This window comes from Phyllostomus hastatus, unplaced genomic scaffold (genome assembly GCF_019186645.2).
Source record: "Phyllostomus hastatus isolate PE091 unplaced genomic scaffold, TTU_PhHast_1.1 phas_contig_17, whole genome shotgun sequence".
NCBI classification, from domain to species: Eukaryota; Metazoa; Chordata; class Mammalia; order Chiroptera; family Phyllostomidae; genus Phyllostomus; species Phyllostomus hastatus.
The window spans coordinates 13,214,432-13,233,431 of record NW_025333664.1 but is presented as its reverse complement, the minus strand read 5'-3'; the positions used below and the strand labels follow the sequence as shown (position 1 = coordinate 13,233,431).

General features: G+C 47.9%; 1 protein-coding gene across 1 annotated transcript in view; it reads right to left on the bottom strand.

The window, feature by feature from the left end:
• Nucleotides 1-19,000, bottom strand: part of PTPRT (protein tyrosine phosphatase receptor type T) — a 668,348-nt gene that overhangs the window by 130,716 nt on the left and 518,632 nt on the right. Inside the window, exon 14 of the mRNA XM_045832856.1 lies at nucleotides 6,449-6,584. Coding sequence (XP_045688812.1) covers nucleotides 6,449-6,584 — 136 coding nt within the window. The remainder of the gene's footprint in view (nucleotides 1-6,448; nucleotides 6,585-19,000) is intronic.

The window sequence follows — 19,000 nt, the reverse complement described above, 5'->3', positions numbered from 1 at the left end:
AGAATAGATCAAGAAGAAGTCTTGCAGCTCTGTCTGGGTCTTTGCAACTCTCACTTGGAACCCTGGGCGTCCCTGTATGAAGTCTAAGCATCCCAAAGTTGTCATGCTGGAGAGACCATGTGGAGAGGCTACAGAGAAAGGCCCTGAGGCTGCATGCAGACAAAGAGCTATCCAGCCAGTCCGCAGCTTATTTCTTAAGCCATTAAATTTCAGGGAGTAGTTGCTTACACATCAGTAGATAACCAGAGCAGAATTCAAACTCCATGAAAAAGCACAGCACTAACAGAGAGAAATTCCAGTCTTTAGTCTGAAGAGACTACAACTTGAATGAACTCTCTGTGCCTTCATTCCCTCATCTGATCCTCAGGTGAGTTGAGCTAGATCAGTGTTTTCCAAACTGTGTTTCCAGGAACCCAGGGGTTCCGCAGAACACTCTCACTGTAATGGGGGAGGGCTGCAGGTCTTCCACTTTGATCTCTGCCAAATCCAGAGATCATTGTTTTATCTATTTTATAAGTTAGAGGTTCATTTAGGTATTCAGATGAATAAGAATTAAAAAAAAGCAATGCCTGTAATCTCCTTCTGATATCCCTTCTAGCTCCTGGCTTCTGAACAAGAACTCAAATAAGTCCATAATATTCCCTTTGTTAAACTTCATATTTTGTAAGTGAGGAAAGTAAGCGAGTATGCTTTTATTTGGCAGACTTAGACTGACAATAACTGTTAAATTTGCAGATAGAGAAAAACTGCTGAATAATTCAGGCTCTCAAACATCCGTCTGAGTAGGCAACAATGGTTTTCTTCCCTCTTGAGTTATCTGGTCAATTGCAAATATCATCCCATTTGTCTGGCACCAGAAGATACAGTCTTTCTATCTGCAAAGTGGGGACATGTCCTCAGGGCCTCATATTTCCCCTCTCAGGTAGGATATGGCCAAAGATCCCCACTCAGGGCCACTTCTGGGCTTTCTCTCACTTATCCACGAGAGCCCAGCTTTATAGCTGTAGAAGGAAAATGACTCAAAGCCAAGAAGCCGTGGCAGAAGGGAAGCCCTGTGCCTCCTTGGGATGCTGAGCTGGGGAAAATGAATCACAGCGAAGCAAGATCTTGTCACTCATAAAACCGGTCAATGAACAGAGGCCCTGGATGAGGGTGAAAGGGGTGAAGAATTCCCAACTGTGATGGGTGGGGATTGGGAGAGTCCTTGCAAGTCATCAAATCTCCTTCACCGACCCCACAGGTTGGCACTGTAAGACCCTCCTTCTTCTTCATTGCTGGCTCTGTGGTCCAGTGCCTGGAAATGGGATTCTTCAAGAGCAGAAAACCCGTGATCCATTTAATGAAGACTAACAGACACCTGTGTTCTCCATATTGTCAAGGACACTGGGCTGAGCATTGAGAGGCCAGGGTTCTGAGCAAGTTCACTTGCTCACTGTGACATTGTGGGCAAGCTGATTCATTCTCCTGGACCTCTGTTTTCTGACCCACGTACAGGCAAGTGGCACGGATAACTACCAGCTTCAACAGCCTTGAGGAGTGGAGATGTGATGTGCCCTAGCATCCCAGTACCACCACTTGCTACCCGATGACCTTGAGCAAGTCACTAAAGAGTTCTGCATCTTAGTTTCCCCATCTCAAGCTTAGGGACAATAATGACCTATTTCTGAGAGTCATTGTGGGCATTAACATTAGATCAAATTGCTCTAAATTACATTCACATTATGGATGACTTATAAAGTATTATGAGTATAAGTTGTATTAATCTCAAGTAACATTAGGTGATATTAATCTAAATACCTAAAATATAGTAGGGCTCAATAAAGAGGATTTTATGCCTCCACCTTATCCACAAACACGAGGTTTGCTGTTTCTCACTCTGGTGACCAAAAACAAAATGTGCATTTCTTTAGGAATGTTAAAATAGTAATAAAATAGAAATAAATATTTATGTAGCACTACTACATAGTCAGGCATTGTTTTCTGCTATTACCATGCATTAACTTATGTATTCCTCACAACCAGCCTGACATATAAGTATTATCATCACCCCCAGTTTACAGATGAGGAAACTGAGGCAAAGAAGGTTAAATATCTTGCCTAAGACCACTCAGTAACTGGATTTGATGGGAACATGGCTGCAAACTCATGTTCTTGACCACTGGCCTGCGCTGCCTTTGGGAAAGGAAGGAAACAGACGTGTGCTCAACAATACAGTGGGTCAGGCATTGAGATGCCACATATTTATCTCTCTTAGTCCCACACACAACCCATGGAGCTGTACTCATTTTTATCTGAGGGATCTCAGGCTCTGAGAGGTCACTGCACCAGGTCTACAGCTCTGTGATTTTTGGACCCATTGCCAAACCTCCATCCTGAGCCAGGCTTTCATCACTGTCAGCAGCCCCAGCTGCACCCAACATTCTGGACCCTCTGGCTGTATGTTGTCAGTCTTCAGGATCCACCTCTGCCTGGGCTGCCTCCTCGTGACAGCATGCCTCCTGAACCTTCCAATCACCACTTCCAAGTGGCTCTTCTGAGTTACCCTGTTTGGTACCAAAAGCCAGTGCTGTCCTGACCCAGCTTTAAGGCGACTCAGAAGGTCGACAACTGACAAGCTTTTATTAATTGAGTACCTTTTCCCAATTAAATTGCAAGGCCTTCCGGGCCAAGGATTAAAGTTCTTTTTTTCTGTGGCTCAAACACAGAATACATATGTGTTTTCTCTAAGGCCTGAAGGAGACTTACTGAAGGTCTAAATTTATAAGGATACAGTGATATTGCGAGAAATAGCCTGAGACCAAACATCCTGAGCAGGAAGATAGCTGTGCTTAGGAAACAAAAACACCACCCCCCCAAATGTAATAAATCACATACTGCAAAATCTTCTCTTCAGCTGGCTTGTAAGACAGACTTGAGACACAGATTCCCTTTTTTGTTTCATACCATTTAAACAAGACTAAGTTGTCTATTTATCCAATTGACCATCTACCAATCTATCTGGTATGTAAAGCCATCCATCTGTCTGCCCATCTGTCTGTCCATTCATCCATCTGTCCATCCAACCCTTCCTCTCTCCCTCCTTCCATCCAAACATCTATTTATCTGCCCACTAAACAATCTATCCATCTGCCTGTCCATCTAGCCCACACACCCCCACACTCATCTACATGGAGATACTCATCCTGTGTGTCTCCATGTAGCCCCGATTCTGTATAGTCTCACTTGAAAAGAAGCCCAGTCCAAACAGTCAAAGGTACGACAAAAAGAATTCTAAACTTTAATGTGCACCTTTTGTAAACTGTAAGGGAATCCTGTTTGACTCACCCACCATCTCATATCCCTTTCTGCAACCTTTCCTCTCTCAAGATCCCCTCCACCCATTATAAAACAACCAACCAACAACTCCCTCTCTCCTCTCCTCTCTTTTTCCCCTTTTGTTTTGAAGGTAAATTGATTCAGCTTCTTTCATTAAGGCCTTCCTTTGGTCTTCTGTACCTCTGACTGCTTTCTAGTTCAGTATCACAAAACAACAACAGCAACAGCAAGAGGAAAACTCTCTTTGGAGAGTGACAAAGAAACCCAATGAGGATGAACACTTCATAGGAAAAAGCTAGAGGCATCTTATGCATCCTGGAAACATGTGGACGCAGCTACAGTGAAGACTTAGAACCAGTTAGGTCCACTAGGAGCAGGGAAAACAGGCGGCACCATGCCCGTGTCTGCAGAGGTCAGGGAGAAGCCTCAGATCAGGCTGGCGCAGGGGGTGCGCCAGGTATTCGACTTCTGAGAGCTCCTGGACCCAGAACTGTGGATCGTGATGGTACTGAAGAGGTGCTAATATAGAATCCTGAGCTGTGATAATTTGCCTATTATTTGGGCATTTCTTTTCCTTTCATAACACTTCCTTTAGGGAGCTGTGGACAGTGCTCTGGCCAGCAGTAAGTTGGTGACAGACGCAATCAACCAATGAAGTTTCCCCCATAAGAGGCAAAGGAGGCCACCACCAAGCCCTTCACCTGCCTTTGGGCATCTCTAGACATGAGAAGACAGAGTGCAGGCCTAGGCTTAATTTCTCTGTTTTCCCTATTTAGCTTTCTCCTCTCCTCTCTTTCTGTGTCTTTTGTCTATACCCATCTGTACATTATTATCGACTAGTTTAGCAAAATGTTGTATTTTCTCCAAAAGATACTGTTTACGTAAACACTGATTAGCAAATTCCCGACCTCTCTGCCCACTGTGCAGCCCCTGGGACGTGCCTCTCGGGGAGACGTGGTGATCACGTGACACCTGTTGGTTGGGTCTGCTGGATGATTCCGACAGAGGTGAGAGGTGAAGATGCCCAGAAGAGGTTAAAAGCACACGACTCCCTCTGCACTTGCTTCCATCCTTGAGACAGAAAGCCCTTTCCTCCCTCCCGACCAGTCACACATTTCAGAAATAGCTGTTGAGAAGGAAGTGAAATTTCTCCGCAAGCTCACAAACGATGGTGACATGGGTTAAGCCAGGCTTTAGAAAGAGCAAAATTGGAAGAGCATATCTGACTTACAAATCAGTGGCAAAGAATGAGAACACTGCAGGTCTATCAAATAGGGATGCAGTTCTATCAGACTGGTTTCTTTTTTCAGGTAGACAATCCCAGACTCACCTCTGCCTCCAAGTGCCCATGATTCTGAGACACATGACAATGATCTCATACATGCAAAGTGCTTACTGCCCCCAGAGAAATCAAGACCCCCTATTCGACCTCATCTAAGAGCAGCTGACTTGTCACTGAGACATTCCATGTGGCCACATTTTATGGGAGATGGTGATAATATGACAATGCAGTGCTGTTCGTAACCCTTTGGGGGCTCTTGCTCCCCAACAGTAACATAGTGCCTTCCCTTCCCTATAACCTCTCTAGCCACAAAATCAGAAGCTAGAGGAGAACTTGAACTCTTTAGTCATTCTTCTTGGGAGCCTGAGGAAGAGAGTGGACCTGTTTGACCAAAGGTTTCAAGGAAGGACAAGGTCCTATCAATAAGACGTCCTGGCCGTAGAGGGCACTGGTTGACTCAGAACAGACCATCAGAGACACAGGGACATCCTGGAGGCAAAGTGGCTAAGAGACAGCTGCCAGTGTGTGTAGTGGGAACCACAGTATATTTCTGGCTCACTGATGGCTGAAAATGGGACATGATTATTCTTTTTGTTTAACTTTCTGCATTTATATATTCACATGACCCGTTATGTAGAAGCTGGGCATTGTCTTTGGGGCATTCTGTCCCTTTGTTTTGGTGGGGAACAAATTTCAGGAGCACTCTTCAATTCTATAAGTAGAAGCAAGTCCCAGGTCCTTGCTGCTGGCCTCGCCCTGGACTCTGAGGAACCAAACTCAGAGCTTCAGATGGAGGTGTAAGCAGTTTGTTTAATATCATAAAAGTCTCTTTAAGTGTGTGGGGGGGCAGGGCACATTGCAGCACATATTATTAAAATGTAGATCCATGTTTTTGCTCTGGCAGACTTGGGGAGTGGAAGCCAAGGTTGGAACCATGGTGTTGAAACTGAGAAGATGTGAGGTGACCAGTAGGCGTGGAAACCTGGTGCCAGGCTGGGGGCTAAGCAGAGGTGGGTAGGGGGACCCTCTGTTTAGGGGAAAAACCAGTGCACAGTAGGGACAGCGATGGTTGACATTCATCAGCTTTCCCTCTCTGCAACTCCCCTATGTTATCCTCAAGCCTTCGGAGTGTCTGATAAACAGAAGATAGGAGTGTAGTGAATCTCGGGGTTCAGGGAGGAATCTGTACCCTGGTTTCATGACCATACAGTTTAGAGGAAACATGCCACATGAGAAAACGGGGTTAGGTGACCAGAACTGCCCAAGGAGACATCCTGTAGAGGGTGGCCGGCAGCACCGATCCAGCTGGGAAGGTGTTATGGGACACAGAGTAGGGAGGCTCTTCCTCTGGAGACCACGGCACCATTGGAAGCATTCTCCCTGCCACACAGCAGGCGGCCAGGACTGCTGCTACTGGACCAAAGGGAAGTCAGGGCTGAGAGGAGACGAGAAGGCTGAAGCATTACTTTCCCGCATCTGTATTTCTGGGCTCACCTGTGCCCCTGGGGCTCCCTGGTTATCTTGGTGAGGTGACGCATCACAACAGAACAGTTAAATCAGAGAAGACTCACTTCATGACACAAAGCACCCCAGGGCACAGCCAGGTGGCTAAAGCAGAGGGATCACTAGCACATAAGAAACTGACCATCTCAGGGCCACCCGCCAAGCAGGTGGCATGTGTCCTGCAGTCACCAACACAATGAACCACAGCTGGCCCACGTATTCCAGGACCCTGACAATCACAGCAGTAGGTCCTTGCCCGAAAGAGAACAACACAGCAACGACCTGGCCACACGTCAGTGTGGGGGCCCTGGAGTCACCGCAGGCGGCAGGGCAGCGACCCGGACTCACCTCCTTTTGATGGTGAGCATCACGCCCAAGAGGATGATGATGAACATGAGGAGGCCAGCGATCACTCCAGCCATCTTCACGGTGTTGTCCACCTGCTTCTCTGGCTCCACGGTGTTAGAATTCTGTGTGGAGGCACCTTGGAGAAGAAAGGAGGTGGAGGAAGATGTTGAAAAGGCTCCTGCATGTGGCTAGACAATAATAATGGTAATGAGAACAGCTTATATTTATTGAGAGCTAACTATGTGCCAGGCACTGTGCTAAGGGTATCACACACATTGTCCCAGTTTTTAACCTTCTGAGGATGATTAAGCCTTCATGAGGCTGGGATTATTCTTATGTCCTTTTTGTTTGTTTGTTTGTTTGTTTGCAAATGTGTAAAGGGAGACTCAGGGCAATTGAGTCCCCCAAGGTTACACAACCGCTGTGCTGGGACACCCGATCAGTCGCCCTTGTCCTCAGTTGGAGGATTTTGTCCCTTACTCTGCTTTACCTTCAGGATCAAACCATGGAATTACAGTTCGATTCTTGGGTTCATGAAATTATTCCAAACCCTACTTCATCCTTTCAGATAAATGGTGAAAACAACAGCTTTATGTTAAGGTAACAGAACTAAAATCATTGGATTTACAAAGGTAAAAACGAAGGTTTTGTTTTGTGTCTTATATGAACAAAATGGTGGGGTAGAAATTCAGTGTTGTAAAGGGAACTGCCTTCCATTAAAAAAAACACTTACATCTGACTGACTCCAGTTTTGGGGTTTGATGCTGATGCTACAAACATACTCTGCCAGATGCTAGCTCGCTGACTCGAGTCCAGGGAGCCGAGCAGCAGTTCCGTCCTCTGCCCTGTGCCGGGACGTTTCATGGACCCACTTTGCTCAGTCCTCACACACACTCTAAAAAGCAGAAACGAGCTTCCCGTTTTGCAGGTGAGAAAGCCAAGGGAACTTGCTGAAGGTCACAAGGCCACTAAAGGTCAGAGTCAAGATTCCACAGGTGTTCTGACCCTCAGTCTAGGCATCAGTAGTCAGAAACCTTATGTTCAACTTTCGGGTCCCCTGGTCCCTCAATCTCCTATCCCAAAGCGATGATTTGCTAATGCCATAGGAACAGCAAGCAGACGAAGAGTGCCTGAGCTCCGCCTGTTTATGCATCATACCAGGGAGCAGAGGCAGCTGCTCGCTCCGGACACCTGTGCGAACACTGCCGGGGAGTGTCCAGCACCCCGAGTCAGTTCCTCCTGCTGCTCTTCCTATTCCCAGCGGTGCCTGCTTAACTCCACAGAATCGTCTTCCTGACCCGTCCCTACTTTCCTGCTACGTCAGCACCAGCTCATCCTTCATCAGTGACAACATCTTCTCTGGTTGCCTGTGCTCCTGGGGCCATCCCTCTCCTTTCTCTCAGCCTGACAACTCTCTGTTTCACTTTGCACACACCTTAATGAACCAATATTATTAGTTATTTAGTTATTATTATTTGTTTCCCTATCTGTCGCCAGAGTTGATTTGCAAACTCTTCGGGGGTGAGGTTATGCCTCCTTTATCTTTACTTCCTCATGTTAGCCCAGAGCCTGGCTCATAATATGTGTTCCCTCAATGTTTGCATTGTTCAGTGTTTTGCTGAAGGGATGACATCGCTGCCCACACACATTTGTTCTCATGGAACCAAATTGAGTTTCTCCTTTTCCAGCCATGTGTTCACAGAATTCAGCTGCATTGAAGGGACATTAATGCCCATAAGCTATGATTCTGATTCCCCCAAACTCACTGATGGTTCAGAATAGCCCTCGGGCACAATGATGTATCCCCTCTTCTTCCTTCAGAGCGTCGGTGTTTATTTCATCAGAGCGCTTGCCCCAGACACTCCTGTAACTTAGACAAGCCGGGATTACTCAGTCAAGTCTCCCTGGTGAGAACAGCAAGCCTTCAAGAGCAGAGAGTGAGTCCTAGATACTCCTCTAATGCCAGTGTCTAGCCCAGGCCTCCATCCTCCTAATTGTTGGTTAACAGATGATTACTGATGGCATAAAGGCAGCTGAACCACAGTTATTTGCTTCATTCACTAATTTGCTCCTTAGCACCCAGAGGCCGAGTGCCAAACTATGCTGTCAGTGGGGTCAGAGAGTCTTCTTTTGGAAGGACTTACGGATGGGGGATTTTATCCAGTTCCCCTCACCCACTAAAGGCAAAAACCAGGGCATCAAATCCCAAGACCATTTGCCCATGCTCTACTTATCTGGAGCCCAGAGAATTCCTGAGGGAATTAGCCAACCACTTCTTTGGTAGGGCTGGGCTCATGTTCCAGAGTTGGGGCTGGTTCCCAGTAGTCCCCCTGCAGCTCCCCTTTTCCAGTTTGGACATGAGGTTTCTGAGATATGTCTAGTCCCTGAGACATGACAGGACATGACAGAACATGAAGGAGGCTGAGCACCTCAGACCACAGTTTCCTTAACACGGTCAGGGTCTTTGCATTTGGAATTGAAGGAAGTGTTAGCTCTGTAGCATTCACTCACTGGCATAGTGGAACTTTACTTAGTGCCGGCTATGAGGTTCTGTTCTAGAGACTAGGGGTACAGAGGGAAAAGAGCCCTGGAGAGGATCCGAATTCCCCAGGAACACTGTTATTGGCTTGGTCTAATGCGATTCATTCCTTCAGTGAATAATCACCAGCACCCGCTATATTCCAGGCACTTGGTGATAGAGTGGGGGGCAAAACAGACAGAGTTCCTGCCCTCAAAGAGCCCACAGTGAGTGTTGGGTGGGGCTCAGGAGATAGGATTAATGAAGCAAGAATCAATAATAATAAGCTTTCAATTCTATTAAGGAGTAGAAGGAAGAGACACATGCTGCTTGGGAAGTTATAGTGGGGAAATGAATAACTTTTGGGAGGAAGTGGCCAGTGGGGTGCGCTCCAAGGGAGGACAGGCTGTAACTGAAGGAAGAGAGAGAAGGTCACATGGGAGCAGCAGAAGAAACAGCACTGGCCAAGGCTGTGCCATGGGGCCAGGGGCCCAGTGTATTTGGAAAATGAAAGACACATAGTGGAATGAGGGTGAGAGAGGAGCTGGAGAGGGCAACACTGGCCAGTCCACACGGGACAGTATAGGCTGCAATGAGTGTTTTTGTTCTTTGTCCCAAGAAACATAGAAACCACTGAGTGTTATCCACGGGGCAATGTTGTGGTGTGATCAGTATTTCCAACACATCATTCCAGCTTCACTGTGAAGCCGAAGTGGACTGGGGAGATGGATTTTGCAGGCATGTGGGTGGGAGATGATAGCAGCTGCGCTCAGGTAATGGCAGTGGGGACAGAAAGATGCAGTAAGAGAGATAAATGACCTGAACTAGATATAAATAAAACCTGTTGATGGACTGGACATGGGAATAAGGGAGAGAGAACTGTCGAAGAGGATCACAGCTCTTTGGTTTTCCTAACAAAGTGGATGACGGTGCTGTTTATGGGTTCAAGAAACAATTGAAAAAGAATAGCTTTAGAGGAAAAATGTGTGTGTTTGGGGCAATTTGAGCTCGAGAGATACTCTAGAAAAGTAGGAGCTCTAAAAGGAGGTCTGAGCTAGAGGCAAAAATGTGTGAATCATATCTATGAAGATGGTACTTGAAGCTGGGGGTTGATGAAGTCACCGGGAGCATAAAGAATGAAAGGAGATCAGGCTTAGATAGAGACTTGAGGGCCTGTGGCATAGGAGGCAGAGGAGAAATGGCCTGGAAGGTAGGAAAAACAACTGGGAGAGTATTGTGTCCCAGAGCCAATAGAAAAGAGTTCCGAGAAGGAAGGAGAAATCAACTGTGTCAAATACTACTTCTAGGATAGAATCAAGCTCCATATCCAGAGTAAGTGGAGATCTTGGATGAGTATTTGAAAACCTTTCCCCAATAAATCCTAAGATGTTCCTGAACAGAAGCACCTTCAGCAGTGATCGTGAACCAGCAATGGGACACATTTGAGGGTCACAGAGGAGCATCCAAGACATTCAGAGAGGTCATCCCAAAGTCAACAGCCCAGTGGTCTGGACAAATTCAATGAGTTTAGCCAGCAGGCATCAGAGCTGATGTCACAGACTCTACACAGCAAAGTTATTATGAGGAGCCAAGCTTGGCTGGCCAGCTAGGCTCCAGGTACAAGGTCGTGAGCATTCGCTAGGACGTGGCACATCCAACTTCTGCTTCAGCATCTCCTTAAGGGCATTTGCTCCAGCTGCTGGGGGTTTGTGCCTTGGTCCTAAAGGAAGTGTGCCAACAGGGTTCAAAGGGGATACAGGTATAGAGGCAATAGCTCTGGGATCAAAGGCCAGGCAGGGTTCCCATGTGGCTCCTATACCAGAGAGGAAATAAGGGGACAGGGGTAGAGGATAAGCCAGTCCCAGTCATGCTGCAGTCAGCAAAGTGTCCACAGGGCTCACGTCATAAATGCCCCAGGGACAGATGAGCACCTGTGCTAGGACTGAGGGAAGCACATGAGGTCGGCTAATGATGGGGACTCCCGGTGATGTGATCGGCTGTCTCAGGCAGGCACCGAGCTTCTCATCAAACAGACACTCAATTGCTGCTTTCTAAAAATCTAGCTTAAGAGTACTGATCCATTACTGGGGGCCGAGCAACGTGCTAAGCACTTTTATATAATATGTCATTTAATCTTTATAAAACTTGACTCAGAAGGAGCTTGAATTAGCTCCTTTTTCTTTTACATACATCAAAAGTGTTCACAAAACAGTGAAGTAACTTGTCCCAGGCATCTAGCCAGTGAGTTTCAGAGCTGGGCTTCTGTGTGCAGGACTCATCCCCTCAGCACTGTGATGGAGATGTAGTTAAGGAAATGCCAGCCCTGAGCTCACACAGAAGGTCAGCCATCTGACTCACTGGCCTGAAATCCGAGGGAACTCTCCAGAGAGGCAGAATCGGAAACCGTTCGGTAACATGGAAGCTGCATTCCTTTTGCCCTAAGCCCACCCTTTTCATGACAGTCAGTCAAACTTAGCACCAGTCCTCAGTCCCTACGAAGCTCTGTCCCCAGCCCTGGGTGACTTCTGTCTACTAAGCAGGAACTGGGAGTCTCAGATCTGAGAGAAGGCAGGGCCTCTGGGCCCTCCACTGGGAGCCAACCTGAGAACAGTCCGAGTAAGTCAGAGCTGGCAGCAAGGCGCCAGGTGGTAGATTCATCCAACTGCGGTAGCTTCAAGGCTGTATTCGCGTCCCTTGTGTGATGTAGTCATCAAAAACTGTTTTGTGAATTCAGCCGACACTGGCAGAGGGCTCCTGTCTCTAACATGAAGCTGCGTGCCCGACCTCCTCCCCCTGCCAGCTGGGCCCTCTGAGCTCTGAGTGCCCCAAAGCCTGAGCCAGTCCTCTCAGAACAGCAGTTGCTGTCCCCTGCTTTTGACTTTCCACAAAAGCTGTTGTGGCATAGAATCTAGTCCCCTGCTAGCTGCAGCTCAGAGTCCACATCTGGCTTTCAACGTGCTACTTGTCCACTCTTGGGCATGGAAACCTGATGCCCAAGGCGTGGCTCTTTGTCCCTTGAGGTCTGCCCCCATCTCAGTATTCACACCATATGGAGGGTCCAGTCACTGTATTCAGTTTCCCCTACTGCCTCCTTCCAAATTACCAGACAACATGATGGTTTGCATTTCCCCCCAAACTCCCGGAACCCAACAAGGGCAATGCTGCTCAGCTCTGCTCTGCATTGGTCAGACCCTTGTGATGAAGCTTGTGCAGTTGTGGGCCCCAGCCTCCGAGAGGGACCTCCGGGGTACATAAAGATAGGCCAAGAGCCTTGCCACTCAAAGTGTGGTCCAGAAGTAACACCATCACTTGGGGACTTACTACAAAAGCAGAATCTTGGGCCCCACTCCAGATCTATTGGATCTACTTTAACAAGGTCTCTAGGTGATTCAGATGCACACTAAAATCCAGAGATCACTGACTCTGGAGGAGTGGAAGACAGAATCAAGACTTCTCAGCCTAGAGAAGGGGAGATTCAGATGAGTCTTAATTCTAGCCTTCAAAAACTCAAGGGGCCATTGTGAAAGATGGAGTAGATTTGTTCCCTTTAATTTTAAAGGTCAGGACTACTACTAATGTGTAGAAGTGACAGGGATAGATTTGGGGCCAACATAAAGAAGGGATTTCATGTGGAAGTGCCATCCAGCCCCGCCCCCACCCAGCCCTTCTCACCGTGGCCTTGTGATGCAGAGGAGCACAAAGCAGTGACGGTCCACAAGTCTGTTTCAGAGCGAGCCCCCTGTTTACCTGCCTACTCAGTATCCACCTGGACTCAGGCTTCTTGGATGCTATTGACCCCATCTCCCACCTCAACCTCGATTCCCGTGACACCCATGCTCTGGGTGAGAGACAGTCTCCCTGTCATCCTTAGAGCCATGAGACTCCCATGGCATCTAAGTCACTCACAAAAAAATGTGTGTCGCCAACAATGAAAGGCACTGCCTGGGCACTCAGCATGCTCCGCATCAGGCAGAAGAGACTACCTGGCTTCCAATACCCTTTGTGAGGTTCACGATGCTGTGGTTTTATGAGATGGGTTTAAAATTAAAAATACATGAGCCTGCATCTAAACTCCATCACTAACTCACTGCATGACCTTGATCAAAGCTGTTAACCACAATGTGATTTGATACCCTCATTTGTAAAAGAGGCAGTAAATGCCAAGTTCACAGGCATTTTCTAAGGATCAGATGTAACAACGGAGGCAGAAATGCCCAATGAACCCTGAGGAACTGCCCACACATGGGGTCTAATGATGGCATGACCTTGGAACTGGTTCCAGAGGGGCAGCGGGGGGGGTGTTGGTGTCAACAAACTGTGGGTGTACAGTGGGTGCTGGGGCGATGTTTCCTTGCAATCTCCTGCCTGAGTTCATCCAATCCTTAGGATGAAGGCAGGTGGAGGCCTGGAATGATTCATTTAACTTTCCTCCCATAGTCCAGGCCTGTATCAGGCTCGCATCTGGATGACTTAATGGCAGCAATAACATAATTCGGCAACAAGGGATTAATGATTCACTCTCAAAGCGCCCTCGCTGGCTCCAGGCCCGTTTCTACAGCTTTACCTCAGAGAATTTCCCCTGTAAAGATACGAAGCAAAAATAGAAGTTGCAGATAAAGAACATCTAATTGCAATTGATAAAACCAAGGAAGTCCCAGTGGAGGCATAACCCACGCTGATGATCATGGCCGATGGGAAGGAAAGGAGCCGGCTCTCGGGGACACAACTCCTGAAAGCTGGAGTCTTGAAAACACACAGTGGCCTCTTAGCTATCCAAGGGCGTACTGTTCCCAAATCCCACCGCGTTGGCAGTTCACCCCATCTACTCAATGACTCCTTTTGTTGGAGAGACTCTGCCTTTTCCCTGGCCCTGCAAGCATCTGCGCCCCAGCACAGAGAACCTTGGAAAGCCTTCGCCTGAGCTGCTGCCTCTGAGCCAGTGAAAGTTTGAAGCATCTCGGGCTTCTCTGATTACAGGGGTGGGGGGAGGTGATGGGGGGTGGGAGTGGGGTTTGCCAAGAGGCAGCAACTGGGAAAAGATGAGGAAGCCAGGCAACTTCCCGGTTCTTCTAAAGTCAGGCGTGTACCAAATCCCTTCTCGATCTTGCTGGAAGTGAATTCTCAGAATGGTGGGCTATTTTTAAGACGGAACCGAAGTCCAGATAGGAGAAGAGTTGGTAGGAAAACATCTGGGTCCCTCGTTAGGGGAAGGGCTCCAGACTGTACAAACTGCATCCCAAGGCGCTGGGCGCATCTGTAATTGCGGTCCGGAGCGACTCTGGCGGCCTCTGGGAATGAGAAGGGAGCGAGCGGGAGGGGCGGGAGAAGCCTGGGGAGAAACAAATGCTTTTGCTGACTTTTTGTGTTTTTTTTTTTGATGGAAAGATGTGGATTCCAAATATTTGACACAAGTAAGTGTGATGTTGATGCAGGAAAATATATAGGCTGAATGGTGCAATTAGATTTTTTTTTTAAATTACCATTTACTAAAGGAGGGAATAATCACTAGAAACCAGCACAAGCTCTGCATCTGTCAGCATGCAGCCGGGAAAAGGGAAGCTGTTTCAAGCACTTGAACTTGAGCAAACTTATAGAAAACTGGCACCCGGGGTTCAGGAGGGGATGGTGAAGCAACCTAGAGGGTGATGTCATGAGCCATTACTCTGCCTGTTTTGGAGAGACAAAGGGTAGTGGTGGGGTCATCAGGACCCAGAGGGGATGCCTCCTCCTTCCTCTTGCTCCACAGTTCATGTCTCCCATTGGCCCAACCCAGACACCGGTTGACATGGAGCCCAAGAAACACAGCCTGCAGGGGCCACTGCACGTCCAGCACTGCAGGGCGGGAGCAAAGGATGGACGTGAGGCCAAATGGGCAACGGCCAGCATGGGCTTTCTATGAACAGGTGATGCTAGGTTCGCCTCATTGCCACTTTTGAGAGGTGTCTGGACTTGTAGATGGGGACGAATGTCCAGTACTGTGCCTTAACTTGAGCCAAGTCACGGACAAGCTGGAGGAGACATTGGACTGGTTTTCAGGACAGCCAGGTATTAAACTGGGTTGTATCTAGAAGAGTCAGGATACCTGACCACATGTAAAACAGTAATATTATTAAAAATAAAGAGTTAACATACAGTGAGAGTTTTTACTGTAAGCCAGGATGCTGTTTTATGCTCTTCACATACACTATCTCTTTTAATCCTTACTACAATGCTATGAAGTGGGTTCTTTCCTGTTACCCATTTCAGGGATGGGAAAGCTGAGGCTCAGATACTAAGTAACGGTAGCAAGTGGCAGAGATGGGATTTGAACCCTGGCGGTCTGGTACAGTGTTTATTCTCTTTAAACCATTATTCTATTCTGCCACTGCTCCCATAAACAGGGGGAGAGGTTGCAAAGCAAAGAAATCTGGTTGTCTTTCCTCAAATATCAGAAAGAAAGAGGCTGACTGGTATTTAGGGAACCGGGAATCTGATTTTGACCTGGCAGGTTAAGACGCCTTTGTATTTATTCCTGTCCCTGCTCACTTTGCCACCTGCTGTCTCGGGCAGCTCCATTTATACCTGCTTTTCTTGAAAATTATCTCATCTCCTCTCATGACCTCTCACCAAGATATTCTAATATCTAAGGGATTGATGAACATGTCATATGAATCTTGTTATATGGGCCAAATTATACAGACTTTGCTCAAATGGTATTTACACTTGACCTTTTAAACTTAAGTTCCCTCATCCTTTTCACTTTCCTTGTATATCAGCCACCCTCTCCAAGCCCTTAATATATTGCATTTAGCTTCATTATTAATCTCTGAGCTTTCTCCATAATAACTTTCTTGATATTTAGCAACCAAAGCATCCCATATAATTTCACAGGGAGACAAGTCCCGCTCAAGTTTAGGCAACTATTTTCTGCTTTATTTCCAGTACTCGCTCTTTGATGGCATGGTGACTAATTTTGTAAATTGCTGGCTACCTCCCCCACATCTTGGCATGTGGCTCTATCACCAGATCTGGCTGATAACAGAGTGCATGAGAGGGATTATTCCATCATTCTTCTAAGTGACATCACCCAGGATGTTTCTCAAGTAATAAATAAATTGCCTCAATTCATCATATGACAGTAATTGCTTTTAGCCAAGATTTAACTCAGAGTCAATGTCAAGTAGCTGGAAAACACCACAGAGACACAGGTTTTGCAAAGGCAGCTCCACCCTTGCTGTGGAAAACCATTTAATAAGTACTGAGTTAAGTATAAAGAAGATAGAGATTTATACTATCCCAGGCTCCCTCGCTATTACCCAGCCAGTCCTAAGAGGCAGGAATCACAGGCTATACAACTAAAAACTGCAAAATATTGCTGACAGAGGTGGCCCTCCTTTCCAGACTTTTAATGGAGGTCAGCACCCCATGAGATGGGAATAGCTTCAATTGATTGGTTGAAAGCACTCTGGCCACACAAATAAATTGTTCCTCCAGTGCTGATTCTGCTTGGTCCCATGCACCTCCTGAGCCCGTGTTTCCAGGTGGGTCTTGTTTTGCACAGCAAATGGTCTGTGTAGGTCAAGTTCTAGTTCAGTCACGTTACACACAAGAGCAGAGATGGCAATAAAAGACGCTGATGGCGAATAGCTTCTGGGTGCAAGAAAACTCCTTGATTCTAAGTTTTTAAAAAATGCATTTGGAATTTAGTGTAATAGACTTATTTAAGGCTAGTCATGATCAATTGATGCCAGGCACTGTCATTACTGACATATACTGAAAGGTACACCCTTTCAAGGGCTGCATCAGTGGTGGGCAGAGAATTCTTTTGTATTTATTTTCCCATGGTCTCAACTGCTCCCTTTTGTGCCCAGTGAAGGCATTCAGCATGAGTGCCAGGACCCTGGTCCGTGAGCAGGCGAGGACCGGAAGCGATGGCTAGAGTTGGGTGAGACGCTGGCTAAGAAACCAGAGATGGGTGCACTTTGTCGACTGGTTTAGGCACCAAACCACAGCAAAGGTTAAGGACCAGGATGTGGCGGGGATAGTGGTCCAATCTGAAGGAGGAATCAGGAGCCAGTTGGTGGCTAGAGTTTAGGAGTCCATGCCCAAGGTCATGCATGAAACTAGGTAAGTGGCCTGCAAATGAATTAGACCCATAGACCAGCCTCAAGAGCACCAGCTGAACCTTTGGCCACAGAAGAAAAGTCTTGGACGTTGCCCAGTGAGAGTGGTGCTAGGATGTTGACAATGATAGTGGGTACTGCCGGTGAGGTAATTAAGAGACAAACTCACTGTCCGGGAGCTCACTACCTACTGGGAGACAGAAGCTTGCAAGCTGAGACTCAGCCTCAGTGGGTTAGGTGCTAACAAAGAGGTACGTACAGAGAGGGGCATGCATGACGCTGCTCAGGCAAAAGTAGACGACATGCTGTATTTCAACAGGCCATCGGGAGCATGGGACGGGCCATGGGCATCCCTGAGACCAACTGGGGGCCTCCTCCCACAGCTCCCCACCCGGCTTCCTGTGGTCCAGGCGAGGTCTGCCCTGCTCATGAGGACGAGGAGGCTGAGTCAGCTCAGCCCCAGTGGGTGGTCCTGGCTGCCTCCTTGCAGAAATCTGTGTGTTGAGCTGGGAGCCCAAGGGTCTTGAAGCTGCTTAACTGCAGCTGAGAGGAGCACCCAAGGCCTGCGCTGGGGATTAAGGGTTCAGTCTGAAGCGCAGATGTAAGAGAGAACACATGCTCTTTTGGATGCCCTGCTGCAAAGTGACAGTCCCTTTAGATTTTCCCAGCATGACAGAGCGCATGGTCACACTGAGCAGACTGTCATTCTTCCTGTGGAGTCGGAGCAGCCCTGGGGCAGCTGTGGAACAGGGGAAGCCTTCTCAGGAGCAGGCAGTGTAGAGAGAAGCACAAAAGCCAACCAGGGATGGTCTGAGGGTCAAACTATGCCAGGACGCTGAGAACAGGCTACGACAGCCTGGTGGGTGAGGCAGAGGCCAAGGCCAGGGCACGACCAGCACGGATGCCAAGACTATTCAAAGGCAGGAGGCAGAACCAGAAGGGGGCATCAGAGTCACAGAGTGGAGACCAGTCCTTAGCCAAACAGAGAATACAGCCACGGAGACCCCACAGGGAAACAGGGTGGGCCAAAGAGATCCGCTGGGATGGCAGCTCCTGGCTTTGGCCTCCTGGAGCTCTGTCAAGGCACAGCTCTCCAGAGTGGACCCCGTCCGTTGCCCAGTACTCAGGATTGCTCATGTCCAACTGTATTGGTTTCTTAGGCTCTTGCAACAAACGATCACAAACCGGGTGGCTTTGACCAACTGATTTTGGAGACTCAAGGTCTGAAATCAAGGTGTCAGCAGGCACCCTCTGAGACTGGGTGGAAGCCTCCCTTGCCTCTACCCAGCTGCGGTGCTTGCTGGGCAGTCCTTGGTATTGGATTGTTACAATCTCTGCCTCTGTGGTCACATGTATCTTCGTGTGATGTTTTCCCCTTCGTGTAAGGATACCAGCCACATGAGATTAGAGTTCAGTCCCATGGCTTTGTCTTACTACTTACAGCTGCACAGACCCTCTTTTTAATAAGGTCACGTTCACGGGAACTAGGGGTTAAGCCTGCAACATATCTTGTCTGGATCTTGTCTGGGAGACGCCACTCCACCCACAGCAGCAGGTTCAGCGGAGTCACGATCCAGGCAGCCTGGGAATGGGCTGCAAACGGGACGGGGGTCTTCCCATTTCATCAAGTCAAGTCAAACGCAAGTAGGAGTCAGGGCCAAACGGAGAGCAGTGGGAAGCGGAATGTAGATTCCTGCTTGGTAACAGACTCAGCAGAACAGGAGGCTTCTAGAAGGACGACACGTGTCCTGGTTTTATTTGTCTGCAAGGGCAGCAGGGTGTACCAGGGGCCGAGGCGTCCCTAAGGCTCTGACTCAAAAACATACGGTAATTCAATTCTTTCCAGCTGACTGCAGCCAAATTGATGCCCTGAGATGTAGCAGCACTGCCTGACCCAATGGGGCAGGAAGGGGAGGCAGAGGCAAAGATCTG